General features: G+C 35.3%; 1 protein-coding gene across 1 annotated transcript in view; it reads right to left on the bottom strand.

Annotated features, from left to right (window-relative positions):
* Positions 1-21,990, bottom strand: part of MARCH6 (membrane associated ring-CH-type finger 6) — a 58,636-nt gene that overhangs the window by 34,647 nt on the left and 1,999 nt on the right. The window contains exons 2-4 of the mRNA XM_015821281.1: positions 10,824-10,920; positions 6,912-6,985; positions 917-1,060 (exon numbers count right to left, since the gene is read on the bottom strand). Coding sequence (XP_015676767.1) covers positions 917-1,060; positions 6,912-6,985; positions 10,824-10,920 — 315 coding nt within the window. The remainder of the gene's footprint in view (positions 1-916; positions 1,061-6,911; positions 6,986-10,823; positions 10,921-21,990) is intronic.

Here is a 21,990-nt window from a genome sequence, read left to right as displayed (position 1 = left end):
TGAACCAATTCAAGCTAAAAAGAGCAAGACATATGCTTTCCCACACAGTAATCTTCACCCTTTAAATTTGGATTGAGTTTATTTATGCCATGTTCCAGAATTGAATACTTAAGATACTTAAGGAAATATGAATCATGTCAGACTATCCACCTAGTAACTTAATCCCTTTAGGTGTATTTATTATTACTCAATGAACAACAGAATATTGCCCCTCAAATTTCTGGAACTATACATAGTATACGAAAATTAAACATGTATATAACTAGTTTACGGGAAATCAAGCTGCTCTATATAAAGATAAATCAAAACAAAAACTAAAATTAATAGTGGTTTGAATGGAACAACAGCCCATTACAATGTGCTACTTTCTCAATTTGGTCCAGTGGTTAAGACACCAGGTTAGAAACCAGAAACCCTGAGTTCTAATCGCGCCTTAGGCATGAAAGCCGGCTGGGTCACTTTGAGACAGATATTCTCATCTTACCCAGTTGTTGTAGGGAAAATAGGATGAGGAAGCAGTATTAAGTATAACCACCACCTTGAGTTATTTTTAAAAATTAAGACAGGATAAAAAAACCTAAAATAAAAAATAAAAAATAGTCTTCACTACCATTATTTATGGTAGCAAGGCTACCTACCAAAAAAAAAAAAACCAGAGTAAACTTAATATTCTGGAATGCTTTAGAAGGCAGCTTAACACATTTAAGCATGGCCCTGTTCTTTGTGCAAGCACTAGTAACGCTTAAGGATGCATAAATTAATCTTTGAAGAATTGTGCATGCAACCCTAGCAATTGCCTTTTCTGCAATGTATGGTCTGATTTTGCTGATGAATTCACTTCCCGAGAGCCAATTGAACATATGTTTTTCCTACTGCCTTGTACTGCCTATGTTTATTTATTGCATTACATACTTACATGCTGTAAGAGGTACAACTCCTAACCATGCAAAGGCCACAAGAGTATAGTGAAACCAGTATCGTATTGCTGTGCCAATACTTGTAACCAACCCTGCAAATATGTCTTGGATTGGCAGCCGAGAAGGCATATCTGGAGAATAAACTTTAAAAAAAGGAGGAAACCATGTAACTTATATGGTTTTAATAGAACCAACACATAACAGAACGGCTCTTAATAATGTACTGTACATGACAAAATAAAGAATGGCTAAAATTAATGGGGAGAAAATCACACCAGAAAGTTCTTTATACTAAGTCATTAAGTGAATTACAGAGTTAAGTATTTTTATTACTATATTTTTATATAGGAAAACGGGGAAAATTGCATACAAGGAAATGGAGAAAGAGGGGAGGGGAACAAAAAGAAAGAAAGAAAATTAAAGCATCAACTGGCTAAATGGAATTTATGAGCATTAGATTAACATTTCCAATATTTCATTAGTTTTAAATAAGAAAATATACTGCATCATTTTAAAAATTATAAATCATTGTTAAAAGCCAAGTAATACATGAATATTAAAAACAAGTTAGCACAGTTTAAAACATGTAAGATTAACAGTAGTTTCTATTAAAACAAAGAATTTATGTTAAGAGAAACTCACATTTTGGATGTAACTCTGTATATACAGATCTATAATCCAAAATCAGTTTCCAACATAATTTAAATTCTGTGTCAGGTTTACTTTTGAAATACAAAGTTATTTTGGACATGGAACAGCACTACTGGAGGTTAATTAGCCATTCTTCAATAGAAGAAACTGCCTATTTTCCAATAGGAACCACAGAATATCCCTGTAGCACTTCCCATGTACAAAGCCAGTATATTTTTGCAGGCATGTAGTTCGCTAATATTAAATATTAAGTTGGAAGGGAAATTCAGCTTTTAAAATTGAAAAATGTTTTATAACATTCTATTATAAAGTATTTTCCAAATTGTTTAAAACATTGCGACAAAATATGGAAATGATCCAACCTGCTCATTACACTTCCAACAATATGCAGAGATTGAACTATTTTAGCAATAATGGAATAATATACCAATGATAAAACAACCTACACTAGTTTTCCCCAAGCACAATATCCAGTATGAATTTAATGTTTTTTTCCACTGAAATTCCTTTGTTACATATCATTCTTTTCTAGCTAAATTCTTCACCTATTTTAATTTTTACTTAGTTCAATTTGAGTCATGTTTCCCCAACAATTTATAAATAAGGCCCAGCAAACGCTCTGAATTTTGTGTCATAAGTTTTCAAATTCATTAAGTCCCTTTGTAGGTAGTTTTTTTTTAAATTGGAGTGTTTATTTGAAGATACTGAATACAGGTCAGATGATTTTGACCATTGCAAGGAGAAAGTCTCAAAACATTTTATTTTTGTTTTATTAATAGGCAACTCTTGCATTCTGTATAATAGTGGTTTTTAGTTTAAAACAATAGTGGTCAAGCAGTTTAAGAAGCACTGCTCTATGATTAAACCAGCTACTCTGAAAGCTGAGGCTGGTGAATTGCTTCTACTCAGAAATTCTGGGTTGTACTTGTTGCAAATTCAGCATCAATAAAATGATCCCAGAGATCTAGAGGCTGCCAGGGTCCTTCTATTGAGTGAACCTCTTTATGCTTTCCTCTTCATGAAAATAAATATTCATAATGAAGGAAGAAATATGTCCGGACTGATTCTTTTCCTGTATTTATTCCAAAGTGGTAATACTCTGATAATTATTGCATTGTATTTTATAAACAGTTCATTTCTGTCTGTATCAGCATTTAGAATCCAAAAATATTTATATAGTCGATCTGGGAGACTTGCTCCCTCAGTACAGGTCATCCAGTTATGGGGTAATATAAGCAAAGTTAATCAGCTATAGTCCTTGACTAAGATCACAATTGAGTCCAAAATTTCTGTTACTAAGTGAGACATTTGTTAAAGTGAGTTTTGCCCCATGTCAAAACCTTGCTTGTCACATTTGTTAAGTGGATCACTGCAGTTGTTAAGTTAGTAACACAGTTGTGAAGGGAATCTGAATTCCCCACTGACTTTGCTTGTCAGAAGGCTGCCAAAGGTGATCACCCGACCCTTGGACATTGCTGCCATCAGTTACCAAGCATCTGAATTTTGATCGTGTGACCATGGGGATGCTGCAATTGTTGTAAGAGTGAAAAATCATCGTAAGTCACTTTTTTCAGTGCTGTTGCAAGTTGAATGTTCACTAAATGAACTGTTGTTAAGTCGAGGACTACCTATACTTTGATAATACACAGAAGTCAGCATTGTTAATAATGAGCGATAACAGTTCTCCAAAGTTTCAAACAGAAATCTTTCATAGCCCTATACAGAGATGTAGGATTAAACATGGACCTACAGCACTAATCAAACATGTCATCACAGAATATGGTCCTTCCACTGACTCAAAATAGGGGGGATGGGTTTCTGACCAAAGAAATCAGTCTTGTAAGTTTTAACCAATTTACAGGCTGGAATAATAAATCAGCCGTCAAGCATTTAAACTGTGAGAGAAAACAAGATCTGCATGAATACCACAAGTGTTCTGATCCTGTAGGTCTCTTCAGTTTTCTCATACTGCAACAAACTTGCCCGCTGCCAAGAGGGAAATGTCACAGACAACAGGATATAGCAAGATGTTACAGAAAGTGCAATTTGTATTTAGGGTTGATAAACATTTCCAATTCTTTTATTCTTTTGTTATCTTGACCTGTGCTTCCTTTCATTGCTTGTCAATCTATATGACTGTTAAAGGTATAGATTTCCCCTGTTCACTTGTGTCCGACTCTAGGGGGTGGTGCTCATCTCTGTTTCTTAGCTGAGGAAGCCAGCGTTGTCCAAAGATCTTTTGGTGATCATGTGTCCAACATGACTATATGCCAAGGCACATGGAACGCTGTCACCTTCCCACTGAAGTGGTATCTATTATCTACTTGCATTTGCATGCTTTCAAACTGCTATGTTGGCAGGAGTTGGGCAAGTAATGGGAGTTCACCTTGTCATGCAACGCTCAGGTCTCAATCCTACTCAGCATCTTTAACCACTGAGCTATCGTGCACTCTACATGACTGTTAACGGATTATCTATTCTTTCAAAAGAAGCAAGAACTTGAGTTATATTAATACCAAAGTTAAATATTTCATTTTCAAAAATGCACTAGTTTCAAATGCCTATTTTTGTAGAATTCTGGTTTTTAGTAGCTTCACAAAGAAGCCAAAATTACTTCTCTACTACAAAACTAATAAATCTGGGTATAATAATAATAATAATAATAATAATAATAATAATAATAATAATAATAATAATAATAATAATAATAATAATAATAATAATAATAATAATAAAAAAAAGTTGGAAGGGACCTTGGAGGTCATCTGGTCCAACCCCCTGCTCAGGCAGGAAACCCTATACCATTTCAGACAAATGACCGTCCAGTCTCTTCTTAAAAACTTCCAGTGTTGGAGCATTCACCACTTCTGGAGGCAGGTTGTTCCACTGGTTAATTGTTCTAACTGTCAGGAAGTTTCTCCTTAGTTCTAGGTTGCTTCTCTCCTTGATTAGTTTCCATCTGTTGCTTCTTGTCCTGCCTTCACACGCCTTGGAAAATAGCTTGACTCCCTCTTCTTTGTGGCAGCCCTTGAGATACTGGAACACTGCTATCATGTCCCCCCTTTCCTTCTCTTCGTTAAACTAGACATACCCAATTCCAGCAGCCGTTCCTTATGTGCTTTAGCCTCCAGTCCCCTGATCATCTTTGTTGCTCTTCTCTGTACTCTTTCTAGAGTCTCAACATCTTTTTTACATCGTGGTGACCAAAACTGGATGCAATATTCCAAGTGGTTAATGCATCAGACTAGAAACCAGGAGACCGTGAGTTCTAGTCTCATCTTAGCCATAAAAAACAGCTGGGTAACTTTGGGCCAGTCATGCTCAAGAAACAAGAAAGAAAAGCCTATGGCCTAATTGCATGTAAACCAGATAGTATTTGTTTTGTTTAACTGTGACTTTTTTAAGCACTTAAATGTAGCATCAAACCATACCAAAACATATAGTTGCCACAACAGAGCAAAATAGAATAACCATTTCCCAAGAATAATTATCATATTTACCTAACAGGTAGACTATTTTTCTACACAACTATCTAGGATTCACTGCTAAGAACACAAAAGAATGGCTAAAAGAAAAGTCCAAATCATTGAAAAGTAAAAAGGCAAATGGCCTTGGTGATTAGTCTAAAGATTAGTCTAAACTTTAATTTGGGATTGTCTTAAGTTTTGGACCATCTTCCACAGAGGCACGTAACAGTACAGGTTACAACAGTTCATTTAGTCACCATTCAAATTTACAACACCACTGAAAAATGTGACTTATGACCGTTTTCAATGGTTACGACCTTTGCAACAACCCCATGATCATGTGGTCAAAATTCAGATGCTTGCCAACTGGTTTATGACTGTTGCTGTGTCCCAAGGTCCTGAGATCAACTTTTGCAACCTTCTGAGAAACAAAGTCAATAGGGAAGCCAGATTCACTTAAAAATGGGTTACTGATTTATCAGCTGCCGTGATTCATTTAATAGCAGTGGAAGAAAGGTCATAAAATGGGGCAAAACTAACTTAACAAATGTCTCATTTAACCAGAGAAATGTTGGACTCAATTGTGGTCGTAAGTTGAGGACTACCTGTAGTAATTCTCTGAAAACTACATAAATGCTAAACATAAGAATCTACATAAAAATCTATATCTTTAAAAAAACAACATAAACAGCCTCTCAGATCTTTATAGAAAACACATATACACCATAAAAACCCCTCAAAACCTAGAGACATCTCTTCACAAAAAGCCCATGAAATAGACAACACATATACACCATTAAAGAAAGCAATATAGATAGAAACCTATAGTAAAAGACCTATAGAAACTTAGAAGAAAAAAAGCATAAACATAAATACAAAGTACATAAAAAAGAAGAAACATTTCCGCAAACAAATTAGTCTTTTACAACTGCTCAGATGCTTAGAATATCATCTGAAGATTGATAAAACTAGAAGCAAATATACCATGAATTGACTAAAGAAATCATGATTACTTTGAATCTGGTCTGTTCAAATGTTCTTGAATCAAATATATTGTGACTTAACATTCAGTTCACCGAAGTATGAATGAAATAAATAAAAAGGAACTTCTGTTTTCTTCTTTCTCTTGCAGCATTTTTCCTCTGGAGAAATATGGTAGTATTTCAAGATTTCCCATCATAATGAACTAGAAGTTTGCAAATGAAGTAATTACAATTTATTTCACCATGTCTAATGGCTGAATTATTACTCTAATCTATAAATTGGTTAAAGCCAGTATGACTTCTTTATGTAAATACCATAGTGCTCAGCAAATTTTATCTTTGTAACATATCACATAGTACATGTTAGAAAACTAGATTTGTTAGTAGAAAGATTGCTTGAAAAGAGAATTATTTGGCATGTATGCGCTATCTCCCTTAGCTAACCCAAGGCAGTATAGTGGTACCTTGGTACTCAACTGCTTTGAAACTCATCTAATTTAGTACTCAACACATTTTGATGTGAAAATGTTGTCCCAGTACTCATCATTTGTTTCGTACTCAATGCACAAGTTAGAACTTGTCAGTGTCAGCTGCCTTGTGACTCAATGTATTATTCCTTCTAGGAAAAATTTGGTACTCATTGTTTTTGATACTCATTGAGTTTCCCAGAATCAATTAATGATAAGTATCAAGATACCACTATAACACCATTTATTCCAAGGGACTGCATTGACTTGGTTGAAATGAAGCCAATTATAACACTTGTGTAATTTCATTTCTTGGAAGCAATTATTTGAATTTTCCAATCTGATTAAATCATCCCTGACAAGAAACATAAAGATCAGAATAAATATTTCATGTCCACATAGTACACATTCATGTCAAATACTTACTTGGTGTGAAAGCAAATCTGTGTTTACATAATTCACAGTATTCTTTTCTGCTGTGTTTGAGCCATTGGACTAAGCTGCAATTAAAATATATGGTAATAATGGATTTACAGTGTTAGAAAAAACAATGTTCAAAAGTTCAGAAAGTATCTAAGAATTTTAAAAAAGGAAAATAGTAATAAAATGTAAATTTTAATAATTCAATTTATATTTTTATAATTTAATTATAAGTACCGATTTTCTTCGAATACTTTTGTTAATAATGAGAATGCTTGAATTGCATAAGCAAATCACTGGGCAATGCTGATTAAACCAAAGTATTAAATATTTTTTAAAAATATAAATGTTTGAGACATTTTGGTTGAGATACTGTGCTGCTTAAAAAAAAGTTTGCGAACCAGTTTGAATTTAAAAATGGGCTTGTGAACCTATTTGAATCTTCAATATTTCTGAATAAATATGAACTATCATATGATACAATCCATCAACCAACCAAAATTATCCCAAGAACAAGGTGTGTAATACTCCAGGAGATCTCAAAGAACCCGAAACTAACATTCAAGGGTCATTTTTGCCTTGGCAAATCTCACTGTTCATGAATTGAAACAACAATGATGTTTGTGGCAGGGTCGCAAGGAGAAAGTCACTACTCTCCCTAAAAGAACATTGCTACTCATCTACAGTTTGCGAAAGACCATTTAGGCAAACTAGAATTTTTCGGCTTAAAAACTTTTAAGCAAAGTTAAATTAATAAACAAATTAGGGCATGAAATAAACATAAATATTTAAACGAATATACAAGCAAAATAGAGGATCAAAATGAATAGTGTTATGATTATTTTTCTTTTGAAAAATGAATTCCTCTGTAGTAACAAGCTACTGCTTTTACATCCCAGTAAAAACTACTTCTATAGCTAATGCTACACCAGAGAAACCACCAAGCATACAATTTGATTCTGGCCAAGATAACTCATGGCAAATGTAACAAAACGAGAAAAGAAAATGTAAAAAGATGAAAACTTTTATTACAAAATGTAAAATGTCCATTAATTATTAATATATACTCCAAAGGACATTTATAGAATTCTTGCATAATTTCAATGAGGATTTAAATTGTATAAGCAGTTTGAATTCTGATCTCATATCCTGAATATGTTTTCATAATTAAGCATTTTCACATGTAAAAAAAAATATTTAGCTCTTTAATAATATATTTTTCTTTAGTTTCTTTAGTTTCTAGGAGGAAGCTTTAGTGAACCCCGACTTTGAAATAATAGGAACAAAAACTCCCGAGAAAGTTAACCCTGCTGGGAACATCAAAAAGAGCTTTTTAGCTAATTGTAATCCACAGTGGAAATGAAGGAAAACTTTGCAGGTAAGAGATTGGAAGGTTCTAGAATTATTGGAAGCTTTTGATTAGGTAGATTCAATAATGGAAATGAAAGAATGTTGTGAAAAAAATATTTCTTAATATCAGTATCTACTCCGACTTTACAACTTTCCTAGCGAAATAATACTAGAATCAAATAAACTACCTAATAAGGAAACAGAAGATGGAGAACTACATCCCGCTTCCAGAGGTAGATTATAAAAAATAATACAAATTGTGGGGCCAGTCATATAGGTTTGACTTAGAAAATTAAAGTGAACCAGCAAGATTTGATCTGAAGAATATATAGTAAAAATATAAATCAGATTAAGAACAGATTTTGTAAACTTAACTATGTAAAAGAGAACCTGAGGACTAATGGAAAAAACAGAAATTATGAAAAAATTATGACAGGGAAAAGATCCAAGTGAGTTCCAATGTAAGCTATCATGTTAAGCAAAGATGGAGATAAAGAACTTGAACAGCAGAAAGGATGCATTGAATGTAGATTTTCAACATCAACCAAGAAAGTCGAAGGAAAGCTGTTTCAATCTAAAACATCAACAAATAGAGGGAAATGACAAGAAAAAAGGGAAATCACAGGGAAACTTATAGTCAAAATAAGAATAATCAAAAATAATTATTGGAAGAGAATACATAGAGGCAAAGGAGATAAAGGAAGTTGGATAGACTAAACTGTAAAAACTTTACAAATATTCTTCAATATGAAGAATGATGAAAGCACTTTCAGGGAAAGAAGATACTAAATAAGCAACTCTAGAAGAAACTGAGGCATTATCGACTAGCTGCTAAAGAAAAAAACAGGTGTAAATATAACACCCTTCTGAAACTGTAGAGATAGATAAAATGCTAAAGATTCTATGAAAGCAAGCATGGAGTGTGTGTGGTCTTGAGATTGGAAAAGAATGTACAATTAAACTTCATTTAACTGACAATTTGGGGGTGTCTATTACTCCCAAATTTGCATTACATATGAAATTATGTCACTGTTGTCTAATGATGTTATTAAGCAAATGACAGAAATGGTATTGCCTAAAATTTACAACACTTATATGGATAATGTGTATATCATAACATTACAGTAAAATTAATGTAAATTAGACTGCTTCATCCAGACTATTTTATACACATGAACCTGTTATTTTAGTATGATATCCAGATGAAACTTGATCCACAGCATCAAGGTCTACTAAGTGGGGCGCCATTAAATCAAGATTACAACTTTCAGCTATGTGAAAAGGGCAAATGCAAGAGAATGTAAATACTGAATCAATGGGCTAATTTCTTGCACAATCAAGATTTAGATGCAGAAATTCTAAATAAAAATAAAATCATGCATATCTCTACAGAAACATGGCAAGTTCTAAAAAGGCAGAGAGCTATGAGATTAAATATGAGATCAAACAAGTAATATAATAATGAATACAGCAACAGATTACAAGAAAAGCCTTGTATATGTAGCTCATGCCAGAATGTGGAATATATTTAGGGTAATAGAACATCTGAAGAATCATTAAAATAAGGAAGAAAATACTGTAAGAACTGAATTTGAAATGACAGTAGTTCAGAAAATGAGAAGTAGCTAGAGACAGGAGATATATTGCCCCCTTATCTGTTTAACTTATAAAGCAAACAAACAAATTGTTAAGAGATGACACCTAGAATCAAGGTAGGAGGCTGAAGCACTCACTATATGTTGAGATACATACACAACACAATTTTATTAGCTGAAAGTAAAGATGATTTAGGAAAGCTTAATATAAAATTAAAAATGGAAATTGAAAATCTGGGTTAATGTTAAATATTAAGAAGACAAAGGTGTCAACCAACATGCTTAGTGAACTTACAGTTGAAGGCGAAGAAGTGAAGATGGTACATAATTTGTTTTCTTGGGTTCAAGAATAGATAAAGATGGACAGTAGGCTGGAGAAGTAAAGAGAAGATTAATCCTAGGGTGGAAGGCAATGACAAACGTAGACAAGATCTGTCAATAGAGCAAAATAGTGGAAGCAGTGATCTTTCGAGTGGGAATGTATTGCTATGAAATCTGGATATTCAGAGGAGAGTGAGAGAAAGACCCTTTCAAATTATGGATCAGAGATGGCTACCATAAAGGAGTACTATCAACTGCAAGAAACGCCAATCAATGAGACCTAGACAAAATTGAGACTAATAGCCTCCTTAAGAAAAAATATCAGCAAGAAGAAATTCACATATTTCAATGATGACAGTTTAGAAAAACTATTGTTCTTGGCAAGGTTGAAGGCTCGTGGATAAAGTGCATGATCATTATCAGAGTTTATATAGCTTTGGAGGATTTACAATTTATTAGTAGAGATGTTAAGAAAGCAAATCTTTAGAAGGTTAAGACAAGCCAGGTTAGAATTAGTGCTATTTAATTAATTCACGCAATACTAATATCTAGTATAGAAGGATCATTTTGAAGATAACTTATTGTATTATTTCTGTGCACAAATTGTAGAATGCCATATACAGATATTATTTCAAAGGAAAAACAAACTTACCATTCTTGATGAATGAATTTAATACTGCCAGTACATACACATGGATGATAAAGAGGCTTTTCAGGAGTTCCTTCAGATCGACATACTCTACATATGTCTGTTGACAACAAAGAGAGTTTATACAGAATAAAGTAAAGATCATTTTATTTTTTAAGATATTTAAAAGCAAAAATAGAGAAAAGGAAAAAAGAAACAACATGAAGTAAAGAGAGAGGGATACATTAAGAAATTACAGAAAATAAAAATTGCATAAGAATTTACAAGATGTTAAATGAAAAAGAAACAGTATATGGAAACAGATGTAAAGATAATCATGTATCAACTTGGCATTTTAAGAACTAGTATTATAGGTAGTCCTCCTCTTACAACTGTAATTGGGACCAGAAATCCAGTCCAGTTATTACAGTTGTTAAGTTGAGGCATCCCTATGACCAGAAAGAATTTTCAAGCCTTTTTTATGATGGTCATTAAGCAAACACTGACCATTAACCAAATGCCGTCATTAAACAAAAACATTCATTTGAATGGGGAGTGGTTTTGCCAGAAACCGGCAAAAAACATCGTGAATCGTGATCATATGGAACACCGTGGAACAATGTGATTAGCCATAAAGTTGATCTATCCAACCTGCAGTCACATTTAGGGCAGACATTTTGTGACCATTGTAATCTTGAATCAATCAAAATAAGTAATTTCTGACTAAACTGGAACAGTCAATCCTTAACTTCATCACAAATCACCAAAGCCTAGTATTTTAAAAGCTTACATTAAAAAAGCCCCTAAACCAGGGGTGTCAAACTGCCGGCCCGCGAGCCGGTTTCATCATACCGGAGCCATACCCACCCCATTGCCGTCAATGGCGAAAATGTTCCGATACGTTGTGCAACGTCACGTGATGTCGCAAGTTTGACATGCCTGCCTTAAACCCTTCAAACATTTTTTAAAGATTCAAGTTTGTAATAGTTTGCTAAACAATCAATTAAGGATCTCAAACAAGATTAATAACATTGTAAAGGATATCAGAAGAGGTTGAGATATGTCCAACAAAATAAACCATTAATCCTTGAAATTATTTTTATTTTAAAATCCCCAAAACTGATTAAAGTTTTTATTTAAAGGGTATAGTTGAAAAGGTAATCCTGTAGATGAGAAAACAGTGGTTCTTCAGATGCTTAGTGAAGAAGTCTAACGTCCAGAAATCCATTTACTCAGCCTTAAGTTTCATGATAAAAGACAATACATGATCTATCTGCAAATAAAATCAAGGTCAAGCTATTTTTTTCCTTTATTCATAAAAATATGAAAAACGTGCAATTTAATGAGATGCTTTAATCATAACACAGCTTCCTAAAACATTCTAAAATGTTTTATATATCATGATTATTTTAAATGTCTCACAGATTTTAATTTAACTGCTACTATAGACCTGAAACACTTCTGAATAGAAAGGCAGATTTAAATCATAATGTTGTTGCTACTGTTATTTACCAATGTTAATGTCCAGCTTCATTTTTACAGAAGAGCTCTGCTTTGGGCTTAACTACTTATCAATTACAGGTAGATTGCAATTTTGTTTTAGAAACAGTTTTAAATGATACCCAGTAGATTTAAAACTTTAATTAGTTTATAATTAAAAGTTTACAATTAAAATTCTAAGCACAGAAATATCTTAAATTGAACTGAAAATTACAGGTCAATTTGAACTAGTTTTATTTCTGCAATGGATTATATAAATCTGCTGCTAGAATAAAATTGTTGTCTGTTTTACACAGTATTCTGATATTTGTCAAAGTATCCTATCAAGTTTTCAGATACAGCAAATGATACCAATACCACCAAAATGGCAATTATTAAGAAATTCAAACTTCTGCATAAAAGTCTAATTATTTAAAAACAAATCTCTTTACCATCAAGAAAGATACCTGTAAAACAAGTAGTCAGTTTAAATATATATATATATATATATAGATACTTTCATATAAAAAGAAAATGTGGTTACAAATTATAACCCTGTTATAATATGCTGACAGTAATGTTTTCTCACCCAGCAATTCATTATTATAATGTATGTGAATTCCCCAACCAACATTATGTCAAAGTTCCTCACTGTGCTTTGCAAAAAAAAATAAATCAGGAGATAAAAAAGCATTATTTCTATCATAAGATTAAAGAAAAATCTAATTCCATGACAAGAAAGACTGAAATATGTTTACAATTGTGGCTATAGAAACATGACTTTAGCAAACATTTGAAAATCATTTACCTACCTATCCCACTAACTGAAAAATTGAAAGGAAAAAGACTATAAAAAGAAAAAAAAGTGCATAATTTAAATATTCCCAAGATTTCTGATGAGGAGATGGTAAGTTAGACAACCCTGAAGGAAGAAGGATGAAGGTCAGTGGCCAGCGAAGATCCCAGCTGGCAAAATCTCTCCAGAGCAAGGAGAAAGAGAGAGTTGCCCCACAAGTGTACTTCAGACAGCTGCCCCTTTTTAGTACAAGAATCAAGATTTTGTGGTCACTTGGTGAGTGAAGCAGGTGGGAGTCCAGAGATTCCATCTATGCTTACAACTTGACTGTAGCCTAACATGACACAACGCTTGGCTAAACCTCATTTCTTAATCACTTTTGGAATTACTTATCTTTACTGCATTTCAAGTAATAGTAGTAGTAAAAAAACTTTGAAATGACATGTTTGATGGCATTCACTAGGTGAGTTTCCTTCAATCAGTAATGAAAGAAATGTTAAGTGTGATTTTAAGTGTTTAGCAATTTCTGGGACTAAATGGCAAATGGGATTAAAGTTTTGTTTTTTGGAAAGTTATAAATGGACTAACGACCTAGCTCAATGCTTCCCAAACCCGGATAACTTATCCAAAATTGTGTAAAAGTAGGTAACACTGGGTAATGGGTAACAAAACCGATTACGCAATCACAACTGGGACATTTAAATTGAGTTACAGTGTTTTATCTACACTGGCTAAAAAGAGAAGCAGTTTTGGGTAATGAAGGAAAAGGTTTGGGAAGCACTGATCTAGACCAGAGGTCCCCAACCTTTTGGGCACCAGGGACTGGTTCCATAGAGAAAGGTTTTTCCACGGACTGGAGAGTGCGTGGTTTTGTGTGCTGCCTGCATCCTGCAAAGGGGCTTCACTTGTTTGTGCGGACCAGTTGCTGGCATGCCGCGGCCCGGTACTGGTCCATGGACCGGGGGCTGGGGACCCCTGGTCTAGATTCTAGATGGACTTGAAATGGGATTTTGAAATAAATTGAACGAATCCTTCCCTTGTGTTTTGTATTCTGGGGGATACTAAAAGGAGCTAAAAGGAAGTAAAGATTACAATTAAAGGATTATTTGACTTGTTAATACAGAATTTAAGGTTCAAAAAATAAATAAGAGGTTTCCTGCCACTTTCAGCAAAATAACAGCCATACTAACAATAAAATACTTGCTAGGATTAAGTGAAAGTTTAGATCTCCAAAAAGATCATGTCCATAAAAGCCTGCCATGAAGGTTGTTATTTCCTGCTTATCTTGATGTTGGCTGGCTGAAAAAGGGTCATGCCAAAATCCAAGCAGGATTTTCAACTATGAAGCAATTACAGGCCCAGAGGAGAGAGGCAGCAGGTTAAAATAAAGAGCATGGGGTGCCTCAGGAATCCTCCAGAGGAAGAGGCCTTGGGAGTCCCTGTGCAGGCCACACATCTCCCACTCAGGGACTGAAAAACCTGCTTGGATATCAGCAGGCAGGATTTTCAGCTCCTGAGCAAAGACATACTTCCTCCCAGGGTCTCCCCACTCCACGGTTCCCTGCTCTCCTTTCCTGGGATTGTCTGCTTAACAACCCACAGGATCACTTAACAACTGCAAGGCAGTGGGGAACTGATAGAATATTCACTCCCCTCTATGAGATGTCCAACTTTTTAAATCTTTGGCTATGTTGCAAGTTGGGATCCTTGGTAACAATACAATTGGACTAAGTGGTAAGTTGGGGTTGTGTATTTTGGGGTGGGAGGGTGAATCCACTGCTTTTCATAAAACGTTAAGATTTTCGTGTTTTCACTGTCTTGCTACATGGATGACTGTGTAGTAGAAATATTCATTCCTTAATATTAATACATGTTAGATGAAATGAAGTATTTGACTTGGCCTAGTACTATAGGTCTAGCACCCAGGCAAGTGCCAGTCTGGTTCCCAGCTCAGAAACACTTGGATGACCCTGCTATAAACTACATAATTAAATAGGGTAAAACCAATATACCATTTTAGTGCTTTATACAGTACTCTACACAATAGAATAGCAACAACAATAAAAACACTACAAATTAATTTGCCATTACTAATATATAGGTTCTGCAGGCTACGAATGCAAACTTTGCAACAGCTTTTGTTATTTTAGTGTCTTTATCTGCCAGAAAATCTTCTACACAAAATAGCCAAATCAGAAGTGGTAAGCTGTGTATGCATATCTCTATACAATTTTAATAGAGTACTAGTTGTTAAACTGTTTAACCCAGTGATTCTCAACCTTTTTAATGCCGCAACCCCAAACCGGTCGTAAGTCGAGGACTAAACCGGTCGTAAGTCGAGGACTACCCAACCGGTCGTAAGTCGAGGACTATCCCTGCCCGGGAGCGCCATGCATGCGTGGTTCCGCCCCCTGCGCCGGCCGAGGCGTAGCTGGCCAGTGGCAGAGACGGAGCAGGCCGACCACCAGCTGGCCCAGCCCAAGGGAGGTAAGGCACCCGCCGGAAAAGGGGAAAAAAATGGCAGACAGCCTTGCTTGGCGACCCCCGTGAAATGGTCAATCGACCCCAAATGGGGTCGCAACCCATAGGTTGAGAACCGCTGGTTTAACCAATTGCACCTTTTCCCAATCTCAAATGACATTGCCCCCACAAAAACAAATGCAGACTGTTGTTTTACACATGTAACTTGGCAGCAGGAATCCCAAATTGAATCCTCAACTCACAAACCAACAATTAAAATTGCTTCATTATCCCAGATGTACTCAAATTACCCATTTGGGGTAACTGCACACAGTTTAAGAACCACTGCAGTAAAGTAATACAGGGCCCAGTGAGCCAATATTCCCAGACTGGGAAGGGCAGGTCCTTTCTGCATAGGGAATTTTCTGAAACTTGCTCTCCAGCAGAGCTGATGGCAAGATGTCAAAACTCAATAGTGCAAAGGGCTATGGAATTTGTGAATTGTATATACACTATGTGTAGGGTGGGGGACTTCTTAAACAATAGTTATTGCTATATATGCAAATAATTTATTTAGGCTATCACTCTCTCTATAGTTTTAGGAAGAAGACTCACTGAATAAAAAAGACCTCAAAGTTAAGTAAATATATATATATATATAATATATTAGAAAGAAGATCATTTTATGAAGAAAACATATTGCAAATTTGGCTGGCCAGTAGTCAAGCTAGATATCATAAACATTACTTTTATTTTAGAAAATGTGTGTATAATTCTGTAAATGAATATTATTATTAGAGACAAACATCTCTTAACTTTCAAAATAGAATCATGCTACCAAAATTTTCAGATAGCAGATTCCCAACTATCTGTTGGTTTGTGTTAAGCAGCGTTATAGTTTATGTTTCTTAAAAATAACCAGCAATTATATCTGAGTAAAATTGATTTCATTTTACAGAATGATAGTAAACAAGTACACAGTGGCTGAATCATTTTGATGGAATGTCTTTAATGTCAGAGCTTGCCATTTTTTAAAGTTACAGTTAAACACGAGATAAATATTTAACATACCATTTACCTCTTAATTTTTGTCCTACTTTTTAAGCATAGCCAGTCTAATTAAAGCATTAAAATGGCAAACCAATATAGGATAGATCCGTGGTGGCAAACCACAGGTGGCACGCAGAGCCCTCTCTGTGGGCACGCACGTTGTCGTCCCAGTCCTAGGCCTTTAGCTGGGTTTTATAAAACCTTTTCGCTTTAGGCCTCTGCCGCCGTGTGCAACAAAAAAAGAAGGTTCAATCAATCAATCAATTTCAACTTCTCGCGGGGGAAAAAAAAGATCTCGCAAAGTTGGAATTGATTGATTGAACTTTTTAGTCCCACCCAGTCTGCTGTTACCACCGCAGCCACGCCCACCCAATGGGCCACACCCACCCAATGGGCCACGCCCACCCGGCACCCGACGATGTGTAAATGGGTTTTGGGTTGCAATTTGGGCACTTGGTCTCTAAAAGGTTCGCCATCACTGGGATAGATTATTCAAATATTTTTTTAAAAAATATAAAATAATGAAGCAAATAGAAATGTGTTAGCAATAACCAATCAACTGGAAACTAGATGAACAGCCATGTGATAGCTACTCCAAATCATGAAAGGTGCTAAAAATGAAAAGCCTATTTCTAAGCTCCCACCTAATTTCTAATGGTGGGATTATATCCAGAAAAGAACCCATCATGCTTACTGTAATGCAAAGGCAAGTGGTGACAAGGTGAGCTTACCAATGGTTCCCTATCACAAATGCTTGTTTCAAGCATTTAGAATTTTAGTTAAAAACAGTATTTCAAATTGTACAGGTAGTCCTCAACTTACAATATTTCATTTAGTGACCATTCGAAGTTATGAGAGCACACTGAAAAAATGACTTATGGCCATTTTTCACACTTACGACCGTTGTAACATCACCATGGTCAGACACTTGGCAACTGACTCATATTTATGACAGTTGCAGTGTCCTGGGGTCATGTGATCACCTTTTGCAATCTTCTGGCAAGCAAAGTCAATAGGGAAGGCCAGACTGACTTAACAACTATGTTACTAACAACTGCAGTGATTCACTTAACAATTGTGGCAAGAAATGTCATAAAATGGGGGCAAAACTCACTTAACAAATCTTTCACTTAGCAACAGAAATGTTGGGCTCAATTGTGGTCGTAATTCAAGGACTAGCTGTATCCAGTAAATAATCTAAATACCATGAATTCCACATCAAAAGAAGAGGCTTCTGTGTGACAAGCAGTGAGGTCATCAGGTTTTTGACATCTTGCTAAGTACTGGGGTACTTGAATACTGTCATATCCTAAAAGTGGTATAATCTGTGAAAAGGTTGAAAACCACTGTTCTAAATGACCTAACACAGCAGTAAAAGAAAGTAAATACCCCTGGACAGCAATATCCTCATATCATATTTTGGAACAATCCAGTGGTATTGCTTCTAGGATTTGCAATTTTCAGGCTAGATAGGTAATAAAAAATCCCATGTTTAATATTAAAAACTGGTAAGGCAGAGAAATTAAGCAGGTGTATTTTCCCTTCTTCTTTCCTATATAAGTAAATCTTCCACTAGGACAGGGGTCCCCAACCCCCGGTCCGTGGAGCAGTACCAGGCCACAGCATGCCAGCAACCGGGCCGCACAAACAAGCAAAGCCCCATCCGCAAGATGCAGGCCACACACAAAACCACACACCCTCCGGTCCGTGGAAAAACCTCTCTCCACGGAACTGGTCCCTGGTGTTGAAAAGATTGGGGAACTCTGCACTAGGATGAGCAAGTTCCCAAAGAATACATTGAAAGTGACAGCAATATTAAGAATAAAATAACTTTTGTTTTAATGATCCTATTTTGTAGGATAGGCTTTAATACAGGTTTCCCGAAATAAGACTTCTTATATAAAGTTGAATAAGTGTGTGGCAGGAGAAAAGAGCATGTACAGTGAGGGAAACAATTATTTGATCCCCTGCTGATTTTGTATGTTTGCTCACTGACAAAGAAATGATCAGTCTATAATTATAATGGTAACTTTATTTTAATAGTGAGAGACAGAATAACAACAAAAAAATCCAGAAAAATGCATTTCAAAAAAGTTATAAATTGATTTGCATTTTAATGAATGAACTAAGTAAACATGACTTAGTACTTGGTGCAAAACCCTTGTTGGCAATCACAGAGGTCAGACGTTTCTTGTAGTTGACCACCAGGTTTGCACACATCTCAGGAGGGATTTTGTCCCACTCCTCTTTGCAGATCCTCTCCAAGTCATTAAGGTTTTGAAGCTGATGTTTGGCAGCTTGAACCTTCAGTTCCCTTTCTATGGGATTAAGTTCTGGAGACTGGCTAGGCTACTCCTTAATGTGCTTCTTTTTAAGCCACTCGTTTGTTGCCTTGGCTGTGTGTTTTGGGTCATTGCCATGCTGGAATATCCATCCATGACTTATTTTCAATGCCCTGGCTGAAGGAAGGAGGCTCTCACCCAAGATTTGACAATACATGGCCCCATCCATCGTCCCTTTGATGTGAAGTTGTCCTGTCCCCTTAGCAGAAAAACATCCACAAAGCATGTTTCCATCTCCATGTCTGACGGTGGGGATGGTGTTCTTGGGGTCATAGGCAGCATTCCTCCTCCAAACACGGCGAGTTGAGTTGATGCCAAAGAGCTCGATTTTGGTCTCATCTGACCACACTTTCCCCCAGTACTCCTATGAATCATTTAGATGTTCACTGGCAAACTTCAGACAGGCCTGTACTGTACATGTGCTTTCTTGAGCAGGGGGACCTTGCAGGCGCTGCAGGATTTCAGTTCTTCACGGTGTAGTATGTTACCAATTGTTTTCTTGGTGACTATGGTCCCAGTTGCCTTGAGATCATTGACAAGATCCTCCCCTGTAGTTCTGGGATGATTCCTCACTGTTCTCATGATCACTGAAACTCCACGAGGTGAGATCTTGCATGGAGCCCCAGAGCGAGGGAGATTGAGTTATTTTGTGTTTCTTCCATTTGCGAATAATCACACCAACTGTTGTCACCTTTTCACCAAGCTGCTTCTATAGTGTTGTAGCCCATTCTAGCGTTGTGTAGGTCTACAACCTTGTCCCAGACATCCTGGGACAGCTCTTTGGTCTTGGCCATGATGGAGAGTTTGGAATCTGATTGATTGCTTCTGTGGAAAAGTATCTTTTATACAGATAACGGGCTGAAATTAGGAGCACTCCCTTTAAGAGAGTGCTACTAATCTCAGCTCCTTATCTGTATAAAAGACACCTGGGAGCCAGAAATTTTGCTGATTGATAAGGGATCAAATACTTATTTCACTCATTAAAATGCAAATCAATTTATAACTTTTTGGAAATCCATTTTTCTGTTGTTATTCTGTCTCTCACTGTTAAAATAAAGCTACTATTACAATTATATGATCATTTCTTTGTGAGTGGGCAAACGTACAAAACCAGCAAGGGATCAAATAATTTTTCCCTCACTGTAGATACAGTGTGTTTCAAATTGAATAAACTAACTGTCTAAAGCAGACCATCATACTTAAATATGCAGGGAATTTAGTAAATGTGTATCTTCAAGGATGTTCTAATATTATCTCATAATACTTGCAAAAAAAAGAAATATAACATTAGAAGGCTTTTTACACTTGAGTGTATTGGTTTAAAATAATGTTGGGAGCTTACCTAGAAGCTAAGGTGTATTTTTTTCAGCAGTCACTTATACTGTAAATATTATCTATAGGGATATTTTGGAGATTAAATAGTAGAAGAAATAGAATAAGGATTTTTTTTTTAAGGAGCAATAAATTGTGATCCAAATCAAGTCTTGGTTGAACATAAAGAATGTGGCTTGCAGTTTCCAGGAACATGAGAAAACAACTAATGCTCTTTGCTAATGACTTAATGTTCTCTAATGTCCAAACATTCAAACACTCTTTAAAATTACAAGATAATATCTGTATTAATTTTAAGCTAGATTCAACAAATTATGTAAAACGATAAGTAAAAAGAAAAAAACATTCAGACTTGCAGCAGTTTTTGCCTCATTTCACTGCAGCAACACAAAATTTAGGTACCATATACAGTAGTGGCCAAAATTGTGGAAATCTTTTGGGAAAAGTGTGTTTTTAAGGTTTGATGGCTAATAACACTACTTTTTTTTGGGAATAGTACCATAAAATTATATATCAATGGAAAGATAATTTAATCAAGAATGTAAGGCAACATAGTTTGTTCAATTATCCGTACTGTATTCTATGAAAAGTTATAGCCAAATAACCAGAAAAAGGAAGCACAACTTGCTTAGGTTGATATCAGGTAGCTTTCCTTCATCTGATTGTAGCCAATGAGCGTTTAGAGAGCCAATCAGGTGTCATCTTGTTTTGGCAATGAGCCAATCAGATCACAGTAGGATTCAGTTATTGATGTCATGTATTGAAGCTGAGAGGAGGACATTTGTCAGTGTGTTATGTGATCGCTATCAAGTTGGTTGGGGGTTTTTTTCTTTCATTTAGTGAGCTTGTAAAACGTAGTAAAATTAAAGTAATGGTGCAAAGAGTTGACTGGTTGCCCAGAAAGCGATGTAAAATAGTATTATTAAGTGAACAATGCTACAATTATAAAAAAAATAGAAGAAAAATTGGTGGAAACTTAACCAAAGGTGGCATTTCTACTGTACACTTTTCCCAAAAGGTTTCCACAATTTTGGCCACTACTGTAGGTGGTAATTTCATATCTGAGAGGAAAATAATAAACATTACCTGTTCTTCCAGGGTGTTGACACAGCAAGGGTAAGCTATTCCAAATAATGCTGTAGAATGTACAGTTCAGTAGCACATATTATTCCTATTTATATTTTCATGCATCCTTATAGAAAGGTGTTCAACTAATGAGGTTTTACAAACATGTATTAGGAAGCAAGTTGTGCCTAGCCTGAAAAACAATTTTCTCAACCTGGGAAAGTTCAGAATATTTAAATATTTTGCAGGTTCCCAAGTACTCTTTAGAATCCAAGTTTAATCGTTCTGTAACAACAGCTTCAGTCTGAGGCTCTATATCATTTAATCTTTAAGAGGATAATTCTTTAGCTAGTTAGTACATATCCCAAATCTATTTTAAAATCTGCTGATAACTCACATTATGCTATTTTTTTGTTTTGGTTTCTTTCGTTTGTTTTATCTTGTTTACTTCTGAAATACATCCATACAAAATACGTCGCCTGATAGCAAGATGGGCAGCATATAAATTGAATAAACAAATAAATAAAATATCCAGATAATTCTTCTTCTAATTATGTTGGTACAGGTCATACAGTAACAGTTTGATAAAAATGTTGTATAAGGTGTTTTTTTTTTAAACTGGATGTATTTCAGAAGTAAACAGACAAAACAAACGAAAGAAAGAAAA

Source organism: Protobothrops mucrosquamatus, unplaced genomic scaffold (assembly GCF_001527695.2).
Source record: "Protobothrops mucrosquamatus isolate PMUCROS unplaced genomic scaffold, P.Mucros_1.0 scaffold1295, whole genome shotgun sequence".
Classification (NCBI taxonomy): domain Eukaryota; kingdom Metazoa; phylum Chordata; class Lepidosauria; order Squamata; family Viperidae; genus Protobothrops; species Protobothrops mucrosquamatus.
Note: the sequence above shows the minus strand (reverse complement) of the source record. Positions and strands in the feature narration are given on the sequence as shown.